At 42.9% G+C, this 27441-nt stretch overlaps 1 protein-coding gene across 1 annotated transcript in view; it reads right to left on the bottom strand.

Moving 5' to 3' along the window:
- The window catches only part of LOC126195111 (ATP-binding cassette sub-family G member 1), a 495613-nt gene that overhangs the window by 123205 nt on the left and 344967 nt on the right, over positions 1 to 27441 (bottom strand). The window contains exon 2 of the mRNA XM_049933581.1: positions 21796 to 21913. Within this exon, the coding sequence (XP_049789538.1) occupies positions 21796 to 21913 (118 nt within the window). The remainder of the gene's footprint in view (positions 1 to 21795; positions 21914 to 27441) is intronic.

The following is a 27441-nucleotide window of genomic DNA, read 5'->3' as shown; positions in this document are numbered from 1 at the left end:
AAATTGTTACACCACGAAGATGACGAGCTACAAATGTGAAATTTAACCGACAGGAAGAAGATGCTGTGATATGCAAATGATTAGCTTTTCAGAGCATTCACACAAGGTTGGCGCCGGTGGCGACACCTACAAAGTGCTGACATGACGAAAATTTCCAACCGATTTCTCACACACAAACAGCATTTGACCGGCGTTGCCTGGTGAAACGTTGTTGTGATGCCTCGTGTAAGGAGGAGAAATGCGTACCATCACGTTTCCGACTTTGATAAAGGTCGGATTGTAGCCTGTCACGATTGAGGTCTATCGTATCGCGACATTGCTGCTCGCGTTGGTCGAGATCCAATGACTGTTAGCAGAATATTGAATCGGTGGGTTCAGGAGGGTAACACGGAACGCCGTGCTGGATCCCAACGGCCTCGTATCACTAGCAGTCGAGATGACAGGCATCTTATCCTCATGGCTGTAACGGATCGTGCAACCACGTCTCGATCCCTGAGTCAACAGATGGGGACGTTTGCAACGTCAACAACCATCTGCACAAACAGTTCGACGACGTTCGCAGCAGCATGGACTATCAGCTAGAAGAGCATGGCTGCGGTTACCCTAGACGCTGCATCACAGACAGGAGCGGCTGCGATGGTGTACTCAACGACGAACCCGGGTGCACGAATGGCAAAACGTCATCTTTTCGGATGAATCCAGGTTCTGTTTACAGCATCATGATGGTCGCATCCGTGTTTGGCGACATCGCGGTGAACGCACATTGGAAGCGTGTATTCGTCATCGCCATACTGGCGTATTACCCGGCGTGATGGTATGGGGTGCCATTGGTTACGCGTCTCGGTCACCTGTTGTTCGCATTGATGGCACTTTGAACAGTGGACGTTACATTTCAGATGTGTTACGACCCGTGGCTCTACCCTTCATTCGATCCATGCGAAACCCTACATTTCAGCTGGGTAATGCACGACCGCATGTTGCAGGTCATGTACGGGCCTTTCTGGATACAGAAAATGTTCGACTGCTGCCCTGGCCAGCACATTCTCCAGATCTCTCACCAACAGAAAACGTCTGGTCAATGGTGGCCGAGCAACTGGCTCGTCACAATACGCCAGTCACTACTCTTGATGAACTGCGGTATAGTGATGAAGCTGCATGGGCATCTGTACCTGTACACACCATCCAAGCTCTGTTTGACTCATTGCCCAGGCGTATCAAGACCCGGCCAGAGATGGTTGTTCTGGGTACTGATTTCTCAGGACCTATGCACCCAAAATGTGTGAAAATGTAATCACATGTCAGTTCTAGTATAATATATTTGTCCAGTACATACCCGTTTATCACCTGCAATGTTAATGGCCAGTAGCGTACATTATCTGATCAAAAGTATCCGCACAGCTCTTTGTATTGCTGAGTTAAGCACTAAATGTCACGAGAGATAGACCCACCGGTATAAAAAGAGTTGGCGAAGTGTTGCGGTGTCAATAGAATAGTAGTAGTTCAAAAAAATGTGTGTGAAATCTTATGGGACTTAACTGCTAAGGTCATCAATCCCTAAGCTTACACACTACTTAGCCAAAATTATACTATGGACAAACACACACACCCATGCCCGAGGGAGGACTCGAACCTCCGCCGGGATCAGCCGCACAGTCCATGGCTGCAGCGCCGAAGACCGCGCGGCTAATCCCGCGCGACAATAGTAGTAGTAGCATCAGGATGAATAGGTAAGGACAGCTCAGTGATGTCAAACGTAGAATATTCACTGGGTGTCACTTGAGTCCAGCTAGCACAACGACCGTGTGTAGGGAGTTAAAAAGCATGGGGTACAAGTCAGTGCTAGTGACGTAAAAAGTGATGTAAAAAGTGATGCCACTAGACAGGGAACAGATGGAAACGACTGATTTGACGAAGCACACAGTGGCCCGATAGAAGGGTGTGGGTTTGACGAAATCCTGGACAACGTTACCTCCACCACGTATAACGCCAGTAGTGAAGTACAGAGGAGGTCATTAGGGTGTGGGTCCCCTTATTGCGCTTAATCCTACTACGCTGTTTATTTTGCACAAAAAATGTTTAGGTCAGAAAAGACCCGGTTTTTTCTGTTTCCTGTAGATATACATTTACGCGTTTGAGTATTGGTATCAGAAGTGACTTTATAATTTAGATAATTTAATATATTAATCATTCAGACTGTATCATAGAATAGCACAACAATACAATAATCGAATATTACAATTATGTGTGTGTTGATTTTCTGTACTATTACTAACTTTTACTAACAGTTTTTACATGTGTATCTAAGGTGTTTCCTCCAAGTAAACTTTTTACACTTAATACACTTCACTATACTTATTAGTTTTTCCTCATAGATGACATCTGCCTCTCTTCTTACTCCTAGGATCACTTTCTTCCGGTGTAGGGGTGCAGATTCAGACGATGTTGTTCTCTCTACAGCTTCTCTTGCAGCATTTCCTCTTGGAACATGTCCTCATCGCTTCATATCGCAATCAATTACCTGCTCGCCAAGAGTTTCGCTGCAGGTTGTTTCCTTTCCATTGGGGTAGGTTACCTTGTATAGCACGTAAGTTATATACAGACATGTCGACGTTATTTGCGAACGCAACAGTAGACCATCTGTCGGTCTTCCCGTTTACTGTATATTTCACCACCATCTTTACTAGTGTGTCCACAGCTCCTTTCGTAGCGTTGTATTTTAAAATAATTTCAGACTTTCGTTAGGTGGCATCACTGACTTTTGGGTCGTGGTGCAGAGCGCTTTGCACAATGACACATTTGTTTTTCTTTGGATGTATGACACAAACGTTCTGTCCTTTGTGAAAGCAGATGTTGATGTGTAATTAGGAATCCATCTGGTCTACAACAGATTTGGTAGGCTGGAAGGCTTGTCTTTTTCGCACAGTTCCACTGTGATATTAATCACTTTCATTTGTCTTATCTTGTAGCAGGTGAAAAATTTAATTGTTTCATTCTCACAAAGCACTCAAAGCATGGTGCCTTACTTTGCCAGTTTATTAGGCATATACTGGCTGAAAGGTCAGTTTCCCCTGAATTCAACAACTTGTTCGTCTACTGTAACAAACATAATGGGATTGTATAATTTGGTAATATCACTATTCCTCCCACAAGTACCTTATAGATACAAACTTGTCTTGTTCACATCTTTGTAGCCTAGTCTCACGGACATCAAATCAAATAATCTTTGGTATCTTTCTTAGCGTTTCTAGTGACAGTGTAGCTGTGAAAAACAGGGTGACCTTTGTACTCATCCCAGAAACTTTCGGTGGACTAATTATGCGACTTGTGGATTCCTGCTAATAAGCATCTAGCTCAGGAATATAATTTATTCTACTTATATCCATAAAAATGCATTCCTTCAGGAATGGAATGGGTGATTATAGCGTTTTCAGCTGATGGAGAAAGGAACAATTTGAAAGCTAAGTATTCATTTTTAAGGCGAGAAGTGGCACATCTTGTTGGCCCTGTAGTCAGGTGAACTATATTACAAAAAACACATTGCGTACTTAGCATCTTAAAATCAAATTACTCTTTGTAATAAATCAGAGAGCAAAGAAAAACCGAAATACGCTCTTCTCCCCTACTATGGAAAAATATCTGAGAGAGTAATGCGTTTGCTCCACGAACACGGCAGAGCGTATTTGCTTTCTCTCCCGCAGCTCTGTAGGTAAGGTAATCCACCACGCTACACGTGAACGTAAATCGTTCACCAGTTGGGGATTTACAAAATCAGTTTTGGCACATTTGATAACTTCCACACTGGACAGAGGGGCAGATCATTTAACACGAGATTCAGGGTCCACCTCCGAAATAGCGAGAGCAACTCTTCGTCTTTTAAGTCGTGTGTATAGTGAAAGCCATGTCATAAAATATATTGATTAAGCACGTTTTACTCATAACAATGTACGTTTCATGCATACTTTGATTGGAAGAGATCGAAATTTGTTATTACTTCAGTAAAAATACAGCAATTATTTTAAACGAACAGGCAGAGTTGAAGATTTCACGATTTCCAGACACCTTTTGTGCCACACTGAAACAACTAATACTTTTACTCTGGTTTTTCCTAAAAAAAAGAACATTTGGTAAGACACTGATCATGTCATGTGCGCTTCCACTTTCATAGACGAACGTATTTTAATTTTTTGTATGCTGTCCTCCTATTATGGTAGCTTTTTTATTCCTGTTTTTTACCTGCTGTGATTGTACGAAACCCTTTTTTAGGGATACTACCTCAAATTACTTCCTCCACGCGGATATATGGATCACAATTTTTATTTTTATTTTCATGCAGCTTGTTAATTCCCAAGGACGCGACATCACCTGATCGCTAAATCTAAATATATAAAAGGCAATGTCCCGATAGAGTGACTCACTCACTGACTCATTATCGTCCAAACCACTAGGGACAGAAATTTTAAGTTTGGAAAGGTTTTGATCTTATAGTGTAGGCGTCGTTTAAGATGGGATTTTCCGGATTTTCCGCCCCTAAGAGTGTGAAACAGGGGATGAAAGATTTTCTGAGAATTAGTCGCTGTTAAGGCAGTTTTGAAGCTAGACCTACAAAGATTGGTATTTGGTTTTTCGATCAGAAATAAAGAAATCAACGTGTCAGTATTTTTGGAAATTTAACCCTTATGGCAGTGAAATAGTAGGTGAAAATTTTTTAATTTAAACATTATGAAAGAACTACTGAAGTATTTTTAAAGGTACATCTATGAAAGCTGGTACCTCAATTTTCGCTTACAAGTAAAAAAATATATTTCAGTGTTTTTGGAAATTCAGCCCCTAAAGGCATGCCAAAGGGGATAAACGTTTTACGAAAATATTTCATTATGAAAGCATTTTTTATAGCTAAGTATACGAATAATTAATCTGGCCTCGCAGCTGGAAATAAAAAAATTCGTACCTCACCGTTTTTGGGAATTCAACCCTAACGGGGTGGAATAGGGTCACACTGATTCACTAACGTCCTCACCCAGCCAAAACCGCTAAGGACATAAACTTGAAATTTGGAGAGGTTTTCGATCTTATACTGTAAGCATGGTTTAAGAAGGGTTGGGGTTGTTTGGGAGAGGAGACCAGAACCATCCCGGAATTTGCCTCGAGCGATTTAGGGAAATCACCGAAAACCTAAATCAGGATGGCCGGACGCGGGTTGAGTCGTCGTCCTCCCCAATGCGAGTCCAGTGTGTTTAAGAAGAGATTGTTCTAAATGCCACTACTACGGGGGTGATATGGGGGATGAAAGGATTTTTGCGAAATGTTGCTGTTAAAGCAATGTCTAAACTGGAAGTATGAAAACTGGTATTTGGTTTCTCAGTCAGAAATAAAGAAAGAATGCGTGTTTCAGCATTTTCTGAAATTCAGTGTCCAAGGGGGTAAAATAGTGGATGAAAGTATTTTTGAAAATATGCCACTATTACAGAACAACTAAAGCATTTTTAGAGCTGCATAAGGGAGTTAAACAAGAGATGAAAATTTTTATGAAATTATTTCGTTATGGAAATATTTTCAAAGCTAAATCTGTGAAAATTTGTATTCGGTTTCTTTGTTAGAAATTAAAATAAATATCTGTTTCATTGTTTCCGGAAATTCAGACTCCAAGGAGATGCAATAGGGGATGAAAATTTGTAAGAAAATATTTCGTTACAGTAAAAAAATTTTAAAGCTATGTAAACTGGTACTTCACTTCTCGGTGAGATATAAAAACGTGTTAGGGGATGAAAGTTCCTATAGAAATAATACAACAAGAACGTAAAAGTCGTGATTAACAAAAACCTGCTACCAGAATCGCATTTTGGTCGGAAATACGCTCTGAAGTGTACATGTCGTCTGGCTAGAATGGCTCGCACACGGCGTATTAGGTTTAGCTGCTCCGAGGTGGACGGAGGACTGTGACAGCGCAAGCAAATTAGCGACACGGAACTATACACTTTATTGCACTGCGACAGTTGACTAAAGTTGTACAGCAACTTGTTGCATGTGCTTGCGGACAGATAGATCCAAACAGTGGCCTGTCAATGCGTGCCTAACTAAATACAAAGCCAACGAAACTATGTCCGTCCAGGGCACCACACTGTAAACACCTATTCCTTTGCGAAGGCAATAGGCGACTCAACTTGTACACTAAGTCTTGAAGGCTGATCTCCACCACGATCTGTAGCTACGAAGAGCAACCCTGGAGTTCCCGTACTAGAACTGTCGTGCACCAACGACTAACTTGAATCCCCCCGTAGCTGCCTGTCACCACCGCTTATCACAACGCGGAAGTCCATCTCATTGGCGGCGGTGCGGGAATTGCTGACTGGGCCGCGCCTGTGGTTGGGGAGGGGGGGGGGGGGGCTCTGAGCACTATGGGACTTAACATCTGTGGTCATCAGTCCCCTAGAACTTAGAACTACTTGTGTTGTTGTTGTGGTCTTCAGTCCTGAGACTGGTTTGATGCAGCTCTCCATGCTACTCTATCCTGTGCAAGCTTCTTCATCTCCCAGTACCTACTGCAACCTACATCCTTCTGAATCTGCTTAGTGTACTCATCTCTTGGTCTCCCTCTACGATTTTTACCCTCCACGCTACCCTCCAATGCTAAATTGGTGATCCCTTGATGCCTCAAAACATGTCCTACCAACCGATCCCTTCTTATAGTCAATTTGTGCCACAAACTTCTCTTCTCCCCAATCCTATTCAATACCTCCTCATCAGTTACGTGATCTACCCACCTTATCTTCAGCGTTCTTCTGTAGCACCACATTTCGAAAGCTTATATCCTCTTCTTGTCCAAACTGGTTATCGTCCATGTTTCACTTCCATACATGGCTACACTCCATACAAATACTTTCAGAAACGACTTCCTGACTCTTAAATCTATACTCGATGTTAACAAATTTCTCTTCTTCAGAAACGATTTCCTTGCCATTGCCAGTCTACATTTTATATCCTCTCTACTTCGACCATCATCAGTTATTTTACTCCCTAAATAGCAAAACTCCTTTACTACTTTAAGTGTCTCATTTCCTAATCTAATCTCCTCAGCATCACCCGATTTAATCTGACTACATTCCATTATCCTCGTTTTGCTTTTGTTGATGTTCATCTTCTATCCTCCTTTCAAGACACTGTCCATTCCGTTCAACTGCTCTTCCAAGTCCTTTGCTGTCTCTGACAGAAGTTTTTACTTCTTCTCCATGAATTTTAATACCTACTCCGAATTTTTCTTTTGTTTCCTTTACTGCTTGGTCAATATACAGATTGAATAACATCGGGGAGAGGCTACAACCCTGTCTCACTCCCTTCCCAACCACTGATTCCCTTTCATGTCCCTCGACTCTTGTAACTGCCATCTGGTTTCTGGACAAAATGTAAATAGCCTTTCGTTCCCTGTATTTTACCCCTGCCACCCTTAGAATTTGAAAGAGAGTATTCCAGTCAACATTGTCAAAAGCTTTCTCTAAGTCTACAAATGCTAGAAACGTAGGTTTGCCTTTTCTTAATCTTTCTTCTAAGATAAGTCGTAAGGTTAGTATTGCCTCACGTGTTCCAACATGTCTACGGAATCCAAACTGATATTCCCCGAGGTCCGCTTCTATCAGTTTTTCCATGCGTCTGTAAAGAATTCGCGTTAGTATTTTGCAGCTGTGACTTATTAAACTGATAGTTCGGTAATTTTCACATCTGTCAACACCTGCTTTCTTTGGGGTTGGAAGTATTATATTCTTCTTGAAGTCTGTGGGTATTTCGCCTGTCTCAAACATCTTGCTCACCAGATGGTAGAGTTTTGTCATGACTGGCTCTCCCAAGTCCATCAGTAGTTCTAATGGAATGTTGTCTACTCCCGGGGCCTTGTTTCGACTCAGGTCTTTCAGTGCTCTGTCAAACTCTTCACGCAGTATCTTATCTCCCATTTCATCTTCATCTACATCCTCTTCCATTTCCATAATATTGTCCTCGAGTACATCGCCCTTGTATAGACCCTCTATATACTCCTTCCACCTTTCTGCCTTCCCATCTTTGCTTAGAACTGGGTTGCCATCTGAGCTCTTGATATTCATACAAGTGGTTCTCTTCTCTTCAAAGGTCTCTTTAATTTTCCTGTAGGCAGTATCTATCATACCCCTAGTGAGACAAGCCTCTACATCCTTACATTTGTCCTCTAGCCATCCCTGCTTAGCCATTTTGCACTACCTGTCGATCTCATTTTTGAGACGTTTGTATTCCTTTTTGCCTGCTTCATTTACTGCATTTTTATATTTTCTCCTTTCATCAATTAAATTTAATACTTCTTCTGTTACCCAAGGATTTCTATTAGCCCTCGTCTTTTTACCTACTTGATCCTCTGCTGCCTTTACTTTTTAAACCTAACCAACCTAAGGACATCACACACATCCATGCCCTAGGCAGGATTCGAACCTGCGACCGTAGCGGTCACGCGGTTCCAGACTGAAGCGCCTAGAACCGCACGGCCACACCGGCCGGCTGCTTGTGGTTGGCGACGAACTTCAAAGCGACGCCGGTGGCGCCAGTCGGAAGCTGTCATTGGCAAGGGCACAACACATTCGGAAATGACCATGCTTCTGTGGCCTTAATTAGCGTGAATAGTGTAGAAGGTGTTGCAATTTGTGAACGACATAATAATTCGATTAAAGAAAAACAAAAACAGATCAAATCTGTGCAGACTGCACAGCCTACGAGAGCAAAGCAGCGGGCACTAAGCAAGCTATGAAATGAAACGTTTATTTCAAAATAGAACAGCAGCCTACGCAAGAAAATGGTCTCCCGCAAGAAATTCACAGCCGGTGTGGACCCGCAGTACAGCATTACTAATTTTAGCAGTTTCAAAGGCACATGCTTTCATCATCAGAAGTATCTTAACGCAAGATTCTTCATTGGGCGGAAAGCTTTCTCAAACTTCCTCAAAGTAGCGTCATTTTCGTAACGTGAACACCACTCAGGGATTACGTCTTTTGACCTGTTCCAACTTGTCGAATGATGAAACTTCCTGGCAGATTAAAACTGTGTGCCCGACCGAGACTCGAACTCGGGACCTTTGCCTTTCGCGGGCAAGTGCTCTACCATCTGAGCTACCGAAGCATGACTCACGCCCGGTACTCACAGCTTTACTTCTGCCAGTATCTCGTCTCCTACCTTCCAAACTTTACAGAAGCTCTCCTGCGAACCTTGCAGAACTAGTACTCCTGAAAGAAAGGCAAAGGTCCCGAGTTCGAGTCTCGGTCGGGTGCACAGTTTTAATCTGCCAGGAAGTTTCATATCTGCGCACACTCCGCTGCAGAGTGAAAAAATCATTCTGGAAACATCCCCCAGGCTGTGGCTAAGCCATGTCTCCGCTATATCCTTTCTTTCAGGAGTGCTAGTTCTGCATGGTTCGCAGGAGAGCTTCTGTAAAGTTTGGAAGGTAGGAGACGAGATACTGGCAGAAGTAAAGCTGTGAGTACCGGGCGTGAGTCGTGCTTCGGTAGCGCAGATGGTAGAGCACTTGCCCGCGAAAGGCAAAGGTCCCGAGTTCGAGTCTCGGTCGGGCACACAGTTTTAATCTGCTAGGAAGTTTCATATCAGTGCACACTCCGCTGCAGAGACAGTACGAGGCGCCATCTATGATCGTGTGGTATGTGATCAGCATGTCACCGATCCAAGCAGCCGTTAACGCCAGCAGATGAGTCTTGATGATGCTGCGATGACTTTATACCTGCAGCTCTACACCGTCAGTTCCTGCGAAGGCCGGCATGTCGACGGCACTTCGTTTAGCCACGCCTCGCTACGTATCACCTGTCTCTTATTAACAGCTCACCTCACTTTCAGAAGTCCTTAAAGGTAGGCCATAAACCAAATTAATGTACCCAAAACTGTCTTACATTACAAAATTTTACGCAGAGAAAGCGAAATACGCAGTGAAAGTGAAATCAGCTCGTACAGTCACTGTACTAATTCAACTCCCCTTGTAAGACGTGTATATTTCTATTGTCAAACCACAATTTATGAAAGATGTTTATATATTATTAACAGGATTATGTAGGATAATTAATATTTGTCATTTTGGAAATAATTGTAGTAGCAGAGAATGTCTGCACCAAAGTACCGTTGGCGGGAGAGACCGCACATTTTAAAAAGGGCGGGAGGGACCGCGTATGGATACATTTTAAGAAAAGAGCGGGAAAGACCGCGCATTGATACATTTTGTAATGGTAGCAGGGATTGTCTGCACCAGGAAGCATTTTTGGCGGGAGAGACCGCACTTCAGCGTTCGTAGGAAGTCAGTAGTAACAGAGATGTGAAGCGAGTCGGTAGCAGGTCTGAAGCGAGAGGTTGAGAGGAGCGGTGTGCCTGCCAGCCACCAGCTATGATTTACAAGAGATTATAAACGGATGTACAGAGACATCAGCTAACTATTATCATAAGAGGAACTAATATTATTGATTTTTTTTTTTTTTTTTTTTTTTTTTTTTTGTGAGGAGCTCAAGACTACTGAAGGTATGTTTGCGCAATGCTAGTTGTAAGATTATTGTAAAAAGTAAGTCCTATTTGAACGTTTGTAAAATCATTTCATTACCAACAGTAAATATTTGAAGAATCGTTTTCAGAATGTATTTAATTTTTGCCAGCAATATTGCATTACTGATCATAATCCATCCCAAAAACCATCAACGTAAAACTTTGCAAAATTTTATTGTTGTCAAGAAAAAGTTTAACTATGAATTACGTAACTTCAGTCAAATTAATTAAAGAATAACGTCAGCTTTGGTAATAAATACAGCCACTTATTATGACAGCCCACCAGCAGCTAATGGAGTATAGTAAATCAGAGTAAGTATATTCATGTCGCAGTTCCATGCAGCAGTCAGATGGCGATCCAGTAACAGAAAAAAGGTGAGGAACACTTTTGGTTCAAAAAATGGCTCTGAGCACTATGGGACTTAACATCTGTGGTCATCAGTCCCCTAGAACTTAGAACTACTTAAACCTAACTAACCTAAGGACATCACACACATCCATGCCCGAGGCAGGATTCGAACCTGCGACCGTAGCAGCCGCGCGGTTCAACAGTTTTGGGTTATTGCAGGTAACGAATGAGGGCCACGACGACGACACATTCTATGTTTCGTCGAAATAATCAGTAAAACACTTTTAATAAGCAGCATTTAAACTTGTATGCGAAGATTGCACTTATTATTTTTGAGAAAGAGAATTAATTTCAAAGGGAAAATTTCATTTGTTATTATTAAGCAAGAGGTAGAAATCCTAAGGGAAGGTTTCATAGGTTATTGTAGAAGGGAAGGTTGCGTAACAAAAGAGATATATAGGAGACTGGAAGGTTTCGCCCTCTGTTGGGAATGCAGGAGGAAGGCGTAGGTTATCTTCAGTCAGAAAGATTCCCAACAATCAGTAATAAAATGTTATTTATTAAACATTAAGAAATACTCAACTTACATGATTCTTCTTCTTCTAAAATGTCCAGCATAAGTAGACGTTTGAAATTATTCCAAGTCCTCTAAAATATTAAAGTCCTGTGCCTCAGTGATGCCTAAGTCAAGTCCAAAGCTGGCCTACGGAACCAAAGTCCCGGAGACGAAGGACGAACATTGCAGCTTGTAGACTCGACGTTAACTGGAGACTGCACACGACTCGGCGCAGTCAAGAGAACTCTCCACCGTAGCTCAGTTCTCCGGTATTTAACGAGGCATCGACCAGTCGCTATCCACACACGTGATGCCGATGAATTGGCAGCTGCGGCCCTTGGCGGACCTCGGTGAAGTTCGTACTGCCAACCCATACAGCTGCTGCACTGCAACTGTTTGGAACGCGGCTTATCGATTGTGGTTCGGTACTCTCTAGAATCCTGAGTACCGTCACCACACACCCTCCAGCTGCATAATTAAAGGCGAATAAATGGAAAGAGGCTAGACTACTTACAGGCTTACCACCTTTCACCATGCCATCTTCTTAAATTGTAGCCCATCAGCACATGTGCCTCAGAAGAAATAAATCAGAATACACTGAATGAATACTAATTTACTTTTGGTGAGGTGCGGCTGTTGATGGGTTACGTTTTAAGAAGAAATGGTCACCACGAAATTTTTGTTGACTTTTATGTGTTCTTACGTTTTTCTTTTACCTTTACACAATAACGACATTACTCTGAGAAATTTGTAGGGATGGACGTTGGAAATATTTTCCATGGAATGAAGATTCTTGTGTGAAGACTTTTAGGTGATGAAAGTAAGTAACTTAGAAACGGATCAAATTAGTACTTATGCAGTGTGCGTGGCTGTGCCTACATTTTAACTTTCGAGACAGAAACATCGCTACATATTAAGTGCAAGTTTGAATTTTACACCGCCTATACTCCTGCTTTCAGCTGCTCAAATAGTAAAGTCGTCTCCTGCCTTTTGTGTATCGTTTCCTAATCTAATTGCACTGCAATAAATTATTTAATTCGAATAGATCTATTGTCCCTATTTCACTTGCATATTTTCAGGACACTATCCATTCCGATCAATTTATTTTTCAAGTACTTTGTCATTCATCTGCAAAACCTAAAGATTTTATTTCTTCTCCCTGAGATTTAATTTTTGGCGTTTGATCTATACACGTAAGCAAAACTTCGGGGATAGGTTTCACCACTGTCTCGGTCCCTTCTCAATTACTATCGCCCTTCCATGTCCTTAGATCCTTAAAACTGCAGTATGGATTACGTAAAATCTGCAGATAACCTGTGTTTTAACCCTGATAACTACAGAATTTCAATGAGAGTACTCCATTCAACAACTACTTAACAAAAGGTACCTAGTTAATTCCTCCGTCTGTACAGGAGGACCCCTGCGTTAACTTCTCAGTAATGGTAATCACTTCCTCTGGCAGGATATACTGGACCCACGTAACACTGGAGAAAAGACGCGTTCTATTGACACTGAAACGCATTGCTTTATTAATTAATTAATGTCTCAGGTCTTCCAAACCTGGTTAAATTCACTGATCTGTTATATCAGTCAGTCGCAAGCACTTGCAAACACGACAGATCTGTGTCACACTTGGTCAAATGAACCCAGTGTTCATGCGAGTAGTCTTTCTTGTTAGTAACATATATACTACGGAAATGCTACCAGTCTACAAAGAGCTTACGAAACACTCGTGGAACCCATATCCTAGAATACTGCCCAAATGTGCGGAAGCAGTACCAAATATGACTAACAGGGGATACCGACCGTTTAGAAACACAGGCATTGCGAATTGTAACGGGTTTGTTTGACACGTGGGAGAGTGTCACAGAGATGCTGAAGAAAGTGAACTGGCAGACGCTTGAAAAATAACCATACCGAGAAAGCCTGCTTAGAAAGTCTATGTAAAAAGTTCTCTCTCTTAAGATCGGTAGTATCAGATAAAAGTTCTTGAACGTTCAAGGATATTGTTTTCTTTCAATAACGAACAGATCCTGTATTCAAGTATCAGGTGATCACCCTCTTTTTTTTTCTTCCACTGGCTACCCTGTTCAGTATACTGTTTGGAGACACTTCTTTTGTTGTTAAATTAAATAAAAAGCTGATTTTGAAAAGCTAGATGAGCCGGATGATTTCATTTATTACGTTCTATTTTCGAAACGATTCCAGAAATCCACCACACTACCTGGTAATTTTGATTTTAGCTGTCATTTCATGGCTTAAATTCCTGAACCATCTGTAGTAATACTTCGAACTTTTATTTTAAGTATTTTTAATTTCGTATGGATTCCAGTTTCTTTATCTGAGGAAATTCTATTTAATAGTGACGTATTTTCTGAGCTTATTTTTGATCTAGTTTATTTATCTTGTTTCACATATTTGTTCGGTAGCTTACGTTTCATTTGGCCAATGGCACTGTCTCAGATCACCGAAGATAAGCGTTGTCGGGCTTGGATAGCACTTGGATGGGTGACCGTCGGGTTCTGCCGAGCGCTGTTGGCAAGCGGGGTGCACTCATTCCTTATGAAGCCAATTGAGGAGCTACTTGACTGAGAAGTTACGCCTCCGGTCACGAAAGCTGAAAACAGCCGGTTGAGCGGTGTGCTGACCACATGCCCCTCCACATCCGCATCCAGTGCCGCCTGTCTGTGAGGATGACACGGCGGTCGGTAGGTGATATTGACCTTCCGATGCCTGTTCGAACGGAGTTATTTTTATTTTTATTTTTAGTATCCCGTCTTCCAACAGTGGTCTTCATCCACTTCACCAATGAAAGACGTATTTAGTTGCTCGCATGTTTACCTTCACGTAGTGACAGTAACATCTCTGCTTCAGGAAGGCGTATTTATGTAGAAATTCTTCCAGTCCATATGTGGCGTAACAGCAAACCAGTGCTTAACAGTATTGGTCAAAAACAGTATTGGTTGCATTTTTCTTTTTATTTTAACGACGCGTTTCGCCTTATGTAGGCATCTTCAGGTTATCTTTTCTATTTTCTGTATTTATGTACTATATGAGCATTGTAGCTTGACGTTTCCTGTGGGGATTGCTGGTAATGGAGAAACAAGGAGAGTAGTTTACATTAGCTCTCAGTTTACCTGTGAAGTCACAGTGCGCGCGTAATACAAACAGAGGCCGCTGCGCGTGACCTTGCTGTTGTTTGTAAACGGTAGGCCCGCGCATTTCCGACGGCAGAACGTCTGGTCGCACCTAGTGCTACGCCACCTTGGACAAACAAACCCCGCCCAGCCTCCGCAAATTAACGCCATTTTTAGTACTGCGTCATCTGGATGGTGTTCCCCGGTCTATAAAAACCGGTTTCAAATTAGCTGTAGAAGATGGATCCTGCTCAGCCGTGTCATTACGGCCGTATAACCCCCAATGGGTAATATCACAGTATTATGCAGAGAAATGGAAGATAGTATGCTGCTTGATATTTTATTCTAGGATATTAGCTTATTTCGGCTTTATTGCCTTCATCAGTACATCTCCAAACAATCGTGTTTATCTATAATTTACTTAACATATGGGTTTATAAAGGTTTTTTTACGTTTGATGTTGTACTCTCGTACTGACATTGTAGATAGCCATACTTTAACTTTAATTATACCATTGTTGTCGTTTGTAGTTGTTGGATGTAACATTTTTTAAGCAAAGTTTTAAATTGTTCGATAATTTGCTGTTGCACGTATATTATAATACGGTTTTTACTATCTGACAGATGCAGAAATTCAAGTTTGACACCTAATTGTTTACTCAAAGATATTATTATTGTTGTGGGTCATGTATCTATGGAATTGTTATTGATGAGTTTGTGAATCTGGTGTTTTGGTTATCCGTTATCCTTATACAAAATTGCCATAAAAAGTTTTAGAAACTGTTTGTGCTATTATCCGTATGTTTCAAATTCCTCCCAAATATTCATAACTGGACCTTGTGGGATTTTTTGCAGGATTTGTAGTGCGCTTTCAATGATGTCAGCTTCATGATTTTCATTACTGAGGTGTGTAAAGAAGGTGGATTTGTTGTTACTTGTTTCTGTCGTGTGTTCTCTGAATCTAACGACGAAATTTCTTACCATCTGTCCTACATGAAATTTTGTGCAGTTAGTGCAGTTAATAGTGTAGATTCTAGAGTTCAAGTGTTTTGGGAGTAAGGGTTTTCCTGAACGTAGTTTTGTGCTAATATTATTTGTCGTTCTGAAGGCTAAGTTCACGTTTGTATTTTTTAAGAGGGCGTTTATTTTATGGGTTAGTTTTTCCATATAGTTTATTGGTATGCAGTCACTGTCATTAGTGTTAGTTTATGATTTACGGGGTCTTATTACGGTTTGTTTTATAGCTGTTGAACCACGTTAGAGTCATAATTGTTCTTGTATGCGTTGCATTGTAGTGCATTGCTTCTTTATGTATGGCCTCCTGTTGCAGTGGCAGATTTAGGATTCTTTTAATCATGGAATGAAGGAATGCGTAGTTGGGAGATTTTGGACGTGAAGATGTATGGTTATTTATTCTCTCTGTACTGGTTGGTTTCCTGCAGATCTCAAAAGTGTGTTTGTAGTTGATACTATGAGATCTAGAAATGGAAAGCTTGGGCTTGAAGTGCTGCAGCCTGCGCTAACGCAAATTGTGGCAATTCGTGTCAAGAAGCGTGCCTTCCGTTCACGCATTCTTTCCTTAAATCTGCATGCGAGGTAGACAAAAGATTAGTAAAGAAAATCTGTGCTCCAAGGAAGTAAAATTGCCTCTGTAGCTGCCCATAGTTACGAAAGTGTTGCTGATGCAGCATGTTGTGTACGAACTGACCTCTCGATTACGCCCCATGAACTTTGTATGAAGTTCATGTTGGAAGATCTGGGTGGCCACAATTTCTTTATGTTAAAACATTTCAGATTGCTGATTTAAACATCGAGGTACACTGCCCTCAGTAAGACCCGTTATAATTGACGAATGTGGTCATCAAACTTACTTTTGAATTGCTCCTATAGTTTAAGTAATCGACTATGAAATTGCTGGCTTTCGCTTGACACGATTTAGAGAAAGACCTGGAAAACTGGACATTAGCTGACTGGTACTATAACGCTTTTCTTCCTGAAGATTACTAATGTACTTTCCGTTGGGCTAGTTACTGTAGTCAACCTTTCAAGCTGAAGTACGTAACCAATTTATAAATAACGTTGGCGGACTTGGGAACCTGTTGCAACACGCATTTGGGATGACGACGTGCCGCTAGTCCAACTATCAGACCATGAACAGGCCTCATTAATCTGCTTGGCTAGGTTTCTTGTCCCTTATTGCACTTGCTAGCCTTGTCTCTCATTTACCGGAAGCCGTTCAAACATAAGTAAAATCGTGTGCGTCTGCATATTAGCCATTTGTAGAGGCATAAATTTTCCCTGAGGAACACTGTCAGATTAGTATGCATATGTGTTACACACACACACACACACACACACACACACACACACACACACACACAAAGATGTGCCAAGGTATTACCACTTGCTTAAAAACGTGTTGATCCTCCTTTGGAAGCCAACACTGCAGCTTTTCTGCGTAGCATGGATTCGACGAGTCCTTGGTAGGTTTCCGGAGATATGTGACACTAGATGTCTCTGCAAAACTCACACAATTTCTATAAATTACTGGCGGGTTCTTTATGGACGCGGAGCTGGCACCTGATAGTGTCCCAGATATGTTCCAACGAGTACATCTACAGATACATCTACATGGTTATCCGCAAATCACAATTAAGTGCCTGGCAGAGGGTTCTTCGAACCACCTGTAAGCTACTTCTCTACCGTTCCACTCTCGAACAGTTCGCTTGAATTCATTGTCATGCTCCTCGTACGTATCGATATAGCGCCCTTTTGGCCTTGTGAGAAGGACAGTAATCCTACAGGAAGGTGCCATTGCTGTCGAGAAAGACATCAAGCATGAAGACATACTCACGTAGTTTCCAGCTGTCATGATATCATCGATTACCACCACAGGTCCCACGGAGCCCAGCTGATTGTCCCCCTAGGCGCAACGCTGCCACAACCAGCCTACGTCTGTGGTGCGGTGCGTATTTCGAGCAACGGTTTGGCTAGATGAAGGCGTGTACGGACGCGACCGTCAGCTTGGTTAGCAAAGCACACGAATATTTGAAGCAGCCGAAGTGTTTCCATCGATCAACTGTGCAGTATCGATTATGCCGTGTTCATGGAATCCCAAATGACGATTTCGTTGGGTCAATATACTCAAGTGACAGAAGTCATGGCAAAGCGACATGCGCAAATACAGACGATGGTAATATTGCGTACACAGAGTATAGAATGCCAGTGCAATGCTGGAGCTTGTGACTTCTTCTTGTGAGGCTGGGCCAAAGAAGAGGTGTACTAAACAAACTCACGCACTCTGGACGAATTAGGGGCGAGGATCACAATTGTTCTCGGAAATGTACCTGTGACTCTCCTGCAGAAGTCAGTTGATGGCATTCCTATCCGTTTACGTCGTTCGGTCGACAACACAGGAGCACATGTGAAACTATAGTGTCGTATACATGTACTCAGAACGGACTAAAACTTGTTCCGAGTGCAAATATTTATTAATAAAAAAATTATGGACATCTAAAACTAAACTAGGAAGTGGCTTCTCACCCATCCTGTATAATTTCATTTTTCTCTTTGCTTTTTCTCTCAGTGAAAAAAAAAGAAAAAAACACAGAAATGAAAGGAAGCCGTAAAATACTTTTCCTGTACCACTCATGCAGCTGCTGATTCTGTTAACTACAGTCGACCTTACGTACAACGACCTTTAATACTAATCCCCTCTCTACGCAAGTGTCGTAGCGACTGCGCTGGTTCTGCTGTAATTACTTTATGAGGCAAAAAAGAGCAAGCTGCGTGCCATAAAAATACTGCACAAGACTTTTATTACCTTATGACCTTCCAGCGTCTGGAATACAGCTCTACATTGAAAAGGTGTCGAGGCAAAACCTAGGCCATTGCCGACTTCGGAGTAATATTTAAGGCTTGGTTTCTCACAAGGCACCGAGTACTGCAGCTCCAGTAGCTGAGATCAGCTTTGTCGGCAAATAAGGCATTAATTACACAGCGATGTATACCAGCGGAAAAGAGAAAGAGTTCAGACTCGTTTAGAAAAATACGGAAACTTGAGATAAGAATGACATTGCTCAAATAAATCTTCCTTCTACTACGAGTCTTTGTTTCACGTTTTAGTCATGACATTAGTACAGTATCCTACTTTAGGCATGGGAAGCGGAGTGCTGACCGCAGAGTGGCAGCATGGCGTTGCGTGATGAATAAAAAATGTGGGAAAACGAAGAAGGTAACTTCTAAAGTATTCTGAAAGAAAATTTGCAAATATTATTCTCATGGCAACAATGTCGCCGTGTGCACAAGACAAGGTCAAACACGTAAAGTGCAGTGTTTTACGGCCCTGGGTGCTGCAGTCATTGTCTTCTGTCGTGAACGTGACCGAGCGAGGTGTCGCAGCAGTTTAGCACAGTGGACTCGCATTCGTGAAGACAACGGTTAAGTGAGTTGCCTTTACTTGTGTGTGTGTGTGTGCATTTTATCGTAAATACAGACCTGAGAATCAGGACTCACACCCTAAGTGTGCTACTGAGCTCAAAGCCACATCACTTACATGAAATTGAAAGGAATCCTGTGTGCGTGAAAAACCATCTCATTCATAAACATATAAATAAGCAAACCAATAATTTCACGCTCAGTAGACGTGGTCAGTGCGGACTGTTTGAAACAAACGTATCTCTATATATAGAAAAAAAAATTGTAATGTCGACCTGTATAAGAATGTAACCTGAAACACACGAAAATTTCTGCACTGACATATGGCCCTGGTAAAATAAAGAAACTGACAGAACCAACACTGCGCAAATGAAACGAAACAATCAGCGTCTTATGAATGTCAGCTACAGAATGAAGTACTGGCAGAAACAGCAGTAAGACTCCGCAAACAGCTAAAAAATACTGCTAAAAACTAATTACAGTTGGTCCAGAAAAACTGGGTTCATAATCTTGACACAGAATGTCAATGAAACACATGACTCAACCTTAGTACTGAAATTTCAGTTCGCAAGGAACTTATAAAAAAAACAAGTATAGACTCTAATACAAAAATTCATTTAATCTAATAACTTCCTTGGTGCAGTAAATTAACTCAGAAGATCAATCAATATAATAATGAGCAAAAACTCGACTGTGACAAGGGTGAAGTGGACAAACAATACAAGTCTACAAAAATAAACTTTGTAACTCATCAGATAATATCTTGTTCTTCACTTCATAACCTTTTTTATGTCCGTATGCTATCCAACCATTGTTCTGAATCATCATTCCTCCTCGTAATAGATCTGCAATCCAGACAGTTTGTAAAGTGTGTCCATGCATTACACTGTACACTCAACGTATTCCCGCGTGCTGCATACCGCAGCTATGCACTACTTACTTAAGATTCTGCCACTCCACAGTGTAGCCAACGCAGACACAGATACTCTCTCTCTGACCACAGTTCTTCAAACATATCATTTTCTTTTACAAATATTACACATCCAATAACATCATCAAAAAATAGCCATCTTACACGGTTCAAACCCGCGTCCGGCCACATGATTTACGTTTCCCGTGATTTCCCGAAATTGCTGGAGGGAAATTCCGGGATGGTTCCTGTCAAAGGGCACGGCTTACTTCCATCCACATCCTTCCGTAATCCGATGAGAAAGATGACGTCGCTGTTTGGTCCCCTTCCCCAAATCAACCAACCAACGCGAAGATGTTGGCACTTATTTCGACTGACTTATGTCTGGTGTAAGCTGTCAACGGACACCGTTAACATCTTTCCTGGCAATATCGGACATCTGTACGATTTTTTCGCTGACCTTCTCCTCAATATCAGTTCTCTATCACATGTATAATGTCACATGTTTGGCGAAGAAGTTCGTTAAGTACGTTTTGAAGCAGGAGATAGATTCGGGGTGAAAGACACAAGCAGACCAACACTATTTATTTATGACAACTACCACAAACGTAAGACACAAAGGAATTACAAACAGTGGCGACAAGCGGACGTTGATTGAAATCATTGGGGAAAGTAGAAAATATGTGCCGGGCCGTGATCCGAACCCGGGTCTCCTGTTTAATAGGCAGATACTACGATCGCTGACCCATCCAGACGCAAAGGTCACTGCAACTGCATGGAGTGCCCTAGCACGCCTTCCGTCGGACGCAAATTCTCAACTTTTCCTCATACTACTAATGTAGTGCCCCTTGCCCATTATCCTCACTATTCGCGGCATTTCGCCGATTGCCGTAAAGGCGTCGGCACACGGACCGTGCATCCGAACGTTGAGCGTGCGGAGTTTCTGACGTCATAGCGTGTTCAGTGTTCCGATTGCATTGCGCAACACATTCTGAACGTGACTCCCGAAACACTTCGATCAGTTGTGGAACATGCTGTTTCACGATTTCAACTTGTTGCTGAAAACGGTGTACAGCGTATTGAACATGTTTTGCATTGCGCAACACATTCTGAACGTGACTCCCGAAACACTTCGATCAGTTGTGGAACATGCTGTTTCACGATTTCGACTTGTTGCTGAAAACGGTGGACAGCGTACTGAACATGTTTGGCGCCAGTCACACGGAAATTAATAATCCTATTTGATTTTGAATTATGCTTTTTATGCAGTTTTTGGCCTCTGGACAATTAAAAACCGATGTGAGTGATGCTTTTTATGCGGTTTTCGGCCTCAGGACAGTTAAAAACTGATTTTTCCCATCCGATGTGATATGACCTTGTCGTGGTGGATGGGCTTACGTAGCTAACAGTATCACACCTGTACACCCACGCACACTGAGTGGTACAGTTTGTTTAACGTCAAACGTACACCTTAGGCATTGTTGTATGATTCATTTGTCATTTGTAGTCTACCCTATTAAATTACGATGCTTACTGCGTCACCTATTGCTACATTTTGTAACTATTGATTTTTCTTCTGCCATACGCTTTCCCCTTTCTCCGACAATATTCCGTTTCAGTTTGACGTCATTCTAACCGGTGGTGTTATTTCCACAGCGTTTTTAAAGTTTAGTTATAATAACCCCGTACATTATAAGGCTGAGTAACACGAAGGTATCTTGATGTATCACGCAAGAAACACTAAACGAAAAACTAATCTACACCAGTATTGCATGTAATGATGCTTATTCTTATGACAGATTTCCAAAAGGAAAGCACGTTCGTTTACTGAAGATTCGGTTACTGTAAGTGAGCATACGTACTGAAAGCCGGTGAGAATGTTGAGTAGCGAAGTCTTTCCCGCTCCAGATGGCCCCATGATGGCGGTGAGCTCTCCGGACTTGAAGAGGCCAGAGATGCCTTGTAGCACCATCTTCGTCTCTGCAAAACAAGAAAGGACTCGCGTAAGTGTACAGGTTCGAAATTCGACGCAACAGCTACACAGGTTCTGTTTCCGGCTCTCTAACGACCAGTAGCGGTGCCTCAATGTCATCAGAGCCATTACCAGAGAACCGGCGCCCAGAATATTGGGCGGCCGATAGTGATGACGTGACGTAACTGTCTGCTTTGTTATGGATGTCAGCTGTCGTTATCAGAGTGACAGCCGAGGGTAACAGTGTTTTACGTCTGGATACTGCATACACTCCGCTGCGAGACGAGAGGAAAATCCATGCATGTAGAACTTTAAATCAGTGGCACTTGTTTCCTTCCTTTATGTTAAAGCGTAAGTTTGATGCCCAACATACAGGAAATTCCTTACTTGTGCAGGATCATCATCACACGTAAACAAAAGGCATACTATCTTGCAGGGAGCACATTGTGCTCTTGTGGGAGCGATCTAGATGCTTGTAACACAATTAACTGATAGCCAAGATCGCAGGAATTCTTTTTATTCCATGATTACCAGTTTCGGCGAAACTAAAGGCGCCATCGTCGGATCTTAGTACACATACAGGTTACAACATCAAGGCAATTATACTAGTAATGGTTGCCTATAACACGCAGGCAACTATTAATATCATCATTGTTTGCCTTGATGCTGTAACCTGTATGTGTCCTAAGATCCGATGATGGCGGCTTTAGTTTCGCCTAAACCGGTAATCATGGAATAAAAAGAATTCCTGCAATCTTGGATACCAGTTTATTGTGTTGTAAACAAAAGGCTCTACGCCGCAATGACTGCGTGTGGGGCGCTCCGTGATCAGCGCCCATACAAATCCACAATCTTTTCAGTGTCCAGACTCACCTCTTTCCCGAATGATGATGCAATGATGAGGACAACCCACACACCCAGTCCCTAGGCGGAGAAAATCCCCGACATGGCCGGAAATCGAATCCGGTACCTCGCGATTCAGAGCCAGCAACACAAACCACTGGACCACGAGCTGCGGGCTCAGACTGGGAAAGGAGAGGCATTTGCCTTGAGTGATTAAGAAAACTCCCGAAAATCCTATCCCATCAAAAGTGTCCCAACACCCATATGTAATACAGAGTTGATCACTAGATGTCATGATAGGCGGACGCATCAGTATAAAAGGAGACGGCAGTATTGTTGTTAGCAGGAAGGGAGTAATAGCAGAATGGGTCCGTCAGGATACCTCAATGGCTTCGAACGTGGATGAGTCATTGAGTATCACCTAACAAATCCATCAGCGACGTTTCTAGCCACCTACAGCTCCCAAGCCGAATGCTGGTGGTGTGAGTGTGAAGTGGAAAAGCGAAGGAACCATCACAACTAAAGCAAGACGAGACAGACGTCGTGTATTAACGGATGGGGACAGCAGAGTACTGTTGACGTGTGGCTGTAAAAACCGCATGAAATCAGCAGGAGGATTCACTCATGAGTTTCAACATGCTACCAGCAGTCTAGCTAGCTCACTGACTGTGCGTAGGGAGTTAGAAGGAATGCTATACAGCGGTGGGGCAGTTCCTCAGTCAGTGGTGAGACTGACTGAAGAACGACGTCACTGGACAGTCACTGACTGGAAACGAGTGATGTGGGGCAATAAATCAGCCTATAAGTCGTCCCAATCTGACTGAAGGAACTGGGTGTGGCAAACGCCTGGAGAATATACTTGCCACCATGGATAATCCCAACAGTGGCTACGGAGGAGGCGGTGGTGTGGTTACAATATGAGGGAGATTTTCAGTGTTAGGGCGTGGGCTCTTTATCGCATAAGCGAAAATTTTAAATGCAGAAGTATATGAACACATTCTATAGCATTCTCTACCACGTACAGCAGAGGAACAGTCCAGATGGATGGTTGTTTATATCAGCATGACAATGAACCGTGTCATAAATCTATATCTCTGAGGCAGTGGTTCGTGGATAATAATATTCCTGAAATGGACTAGACTGCCCGTAGTTCCGATTTGAACCCAACGAGACGCCTTTAGGGTGTGTTAGAATGTCGACCTCACTGCAGACCTCAGGGTCCAAAATCACAACCTTATCTGGTTTCGACTCTTGAGGAAGAATAAGCTGCCAATCCTCCACCAACATTGACACACCCCACTGAAAGTGTAGCCAGCCGAGTTGAAGCAGTCATAAAAGCGAAGGGTGAAGCACACCGTATTAATATCCACTAATAGGTGTCCGGATACTTTTGACCAGATACTGTACATATGGAGGGGCAGATGAGGATTTTAAGCGTCGTTCTCCCTTTATTATCACTGCTGAAACTTATCTACATCTGCATCTATACTCAGCAAACCACCGTGAAGTGAATGACAGAGGGTGCGTCCCATTGTACCAGTTATTACGATTTCTCCCGTTCCATGCACGTACGAAGCGCGGGAAGAATGACTGACTGAATATCTCTGTGCGTGCTGTTATTATTCTAATCTTATACTCCCTATTCCTGTAGGATTGATACGTAGGGGGTTGTACTAAATTCCTAGAGTCACCATTTAAATGCGCTTGTTGAGACTTTGTTAGTCGAACTTTCTCGCGGTAGCTCCAACCTGTCTTCAAGAGTCTGCCATTTGAGTTTCGCAGTATCTCTGTGACACTTTCCCATGGATCATACAAACCAGCGACCATTAGTATTACCCTTCTATGCACATGTTCAATAATCTCTTGTAGCCCTACTATATTCTACACTCCTGGAAATTGAAATAAGAACACCGTGAATTCATTGTCCCAGGAAGGGGAAACTTTATTGACACATTCCTGGGGTCAGATACATCACATGATCACACTGACAGAACCACAGGCACATAGACACAGGCAACAGAGCATGCACAATGTCGGCACTAGTACAGTGTATATCCACCTTTCGCAGCAATGCAGGCTGCTATTCTCCCATGGAGACGATCGTAGAGATGCTGGATGTAGTCCTGTGGAACGGCTTGCCATGCCATTTCCACCTGGCGCCTCAGTTGGACCAGCGTTCGTGCTGGACGTGCAGACCGCGTGAGACGACGCTTCATCCAGTCCCAAACATGCTCAATGGGGGACAGATCCGGAGATCTTGCTGGCCAGGGTAGTTGACTTACACCTTCTAGAGCACGTTGGGTGGCACGGGATACATGCGGACGTGCATTTTCCTGTTGGAACAGCAAGTTCCCTTGCCGGTCTAGGAATGGTAGAACGATGGGTTCGATGACGGTTTGGATGTACCGTGCACTATTCAGTGTCCCCTCGACGATCACCAGTGGTGTACGGCCAGTGTAGGAGATCGCTCCCCACACCATGATGCCGGGTGTTGGCCCTGTGTGCCTCGGTCGTATGCAGTCCTGATTGTGGCGCTCACCTGCACGGCGCCAAACACGCATACGACCATCATTGGCACCAAGGCAGAAGCGACTCTCATCGCTGAAGACGACACGTCTCCATTCGTCCCTCCATTCACGCCTGTCGCGACACCACTGGAGGCGGGCTGCACGATGTTGGGGCGTGAGCGGAAGACGGCCTAACGGTGTGCGGGACCGTAGCCCAGCTTCATGGAGACGGTTGCGAATGGTCCTCGCCGATACCCCAGGAGCAACAGTGTCCCTAATTTGCTGGAAAGTGGCGGTGCGGTCCCCTACGGCACTGCGTAGGATCCTACGGTCTTGGCGTGCATCCGTGCGTCGCTGCGGTCCGGTCCCAGGTCGACGGGCACGTGCACCTTCCGCCGACCACTGGCGACAACATCGATGTACTGTGGAGACCTCACGCCCCACGTGTTGAGCAATTCGGCGGTACGTCCACCCGACCTCCCGCATGCCCACTATACGCCCTCGCTCAAAGTCCGTCAACTGCACATACGGTTCACGTCCACGCTGTCGCGGCATGCTACCAGTGTTAAAGACTGCAATGGAGCTCCGTATGCCACGGCAAACTGGCTGACACTGACGGCGGCGGTGCACAAATGCTGCGCAGCTAGCGCCATTCGACGGCCAACACCGCGGTTCCTGGTGTGTCCGCTGTGCCGTGCGTGTGATCATTGCTTGTACAGCCCTCTCGCAGTGTCCGGAGCAAGTATGGTGGGTCTGACACACCGGTGTCAATGTGTTCTTTTTTCCATTTCCAGGAGTGTATAACAAGTCGCTCAAGTGATTTGTAAGCAATCTCCCTTGTAGCCTAACTGCACTCCCCCAGTATTTTACCTATAAACCGAAGACTAAGGCCTGCTCTCCCCTCTACAGAGCCCATGCAATCATTCCATTTCATATCCCTACAAAGTGTTGCACCCAGATATTTGTACGAGTTGACCGACTCCAACAGTGCCTCATTGATATTATATAGGATAGGATACTGCGCTTTTTTTCGTTTTGTGAAGTGCACAATCTTACATTTTTGAACATTTAAAGTAGGTTGCAAATCTTTTCACCATTTTGAAATCTTATTAAGATCTGGCTCAATATTTATGCAGCATCTTTCAGACAGTACATTACTTCATTACAGATAACTGCATCATCTCCGGAAAGTCTGAGGTTACTGTTAATATTGCCTGCAAGCTCATTAATGTGCAACATGAAGAGCGAAGGTCCAAACAATCTTCCCTGGGCCCCTTATTAGTAGATGAAAAGTAATACTCAGTCCACAGATCTCTGATCACATGGTAGAAAAACGGATACAGAGCTGAAACTGTGCAGAGTGTGAGTGTGAGAGGGAGTGGGAGTGAGAGTGAGAGTGTGAGGGGGAGTGAGAGTGAGAGGGGGAGGGGGAGGAGGAGGGGGAGGAGGAGAGAGACTTTTCAGAAAAGATAAAACATACTTTGTAGCTTGGATATCACATTCGTATAACAATGTATATCAACATTATTGTTAAGTGGTTAAGAAATAATTAAGTGAACATATAATACAACGAACTTACAGGCATTGTTCTCATTTCCATGGAAAAATATTTGACTTTGCTAAATATCATAAATGTCTATCAGCTAATTTTTCTATGATACTGAGAATACGTGCAGCACGTAGAATTATACAAATGCTTGGAAGCATGTCTTAATAGAAATTTTAATTGAAATAATCATGCTATCGGTCACCCTGACAGATTAGTACACCAACATTTGCTCTTTACATAACTACTACTTGTGGAAACAAGTGTATCAAAATCTTATTATATCTGCCATATTTGCACACAGTGTCTTACAGCACAATTTTCGGGGGTTCTTTGTCATCATGAAATATGTGGTGATTACCCACAGCCATCTAGGAACACCTCTTCAGGACGTTAATCTGCAACTTCACAATGTATATGTACCCACTAACGAAATTCGTCGAACAATCATTCGCAATTTGAAACGAACAGTAACGTTAACAGCTGCAACTCACGAAAACAAAACGAAGTTCGTTATTCTGTGTCCCTGGAGCCTCACTACAGCAGTAAATACTGAGAAAGTATTTCAAAATGAAGCACAAACGTCTTTGACCATTTGCACAATAGTATACATTTTCTGATAGTTGGCAGAGAAATTAAA

Source organism: Schistocerca nitens, chromosome 7 (genome assembly GCF_023898315.1).
Source record: "Schistocerca nitens isolate TAMUIC-IGC-003100 chromosome 7, iqSchNite1.1, whole genome shotgun sequence".
Classification (NCBI taxonomy): domain Eukaryota; kingdom Metazoa; phylum Arthropoda; class Insecta; order Orthoptera; family Acrididae; genus Schistocerca; species Schistocerca nitens.
This window is presented reverse-complemented; position numbering and strand designations above follow the sequence as displayed.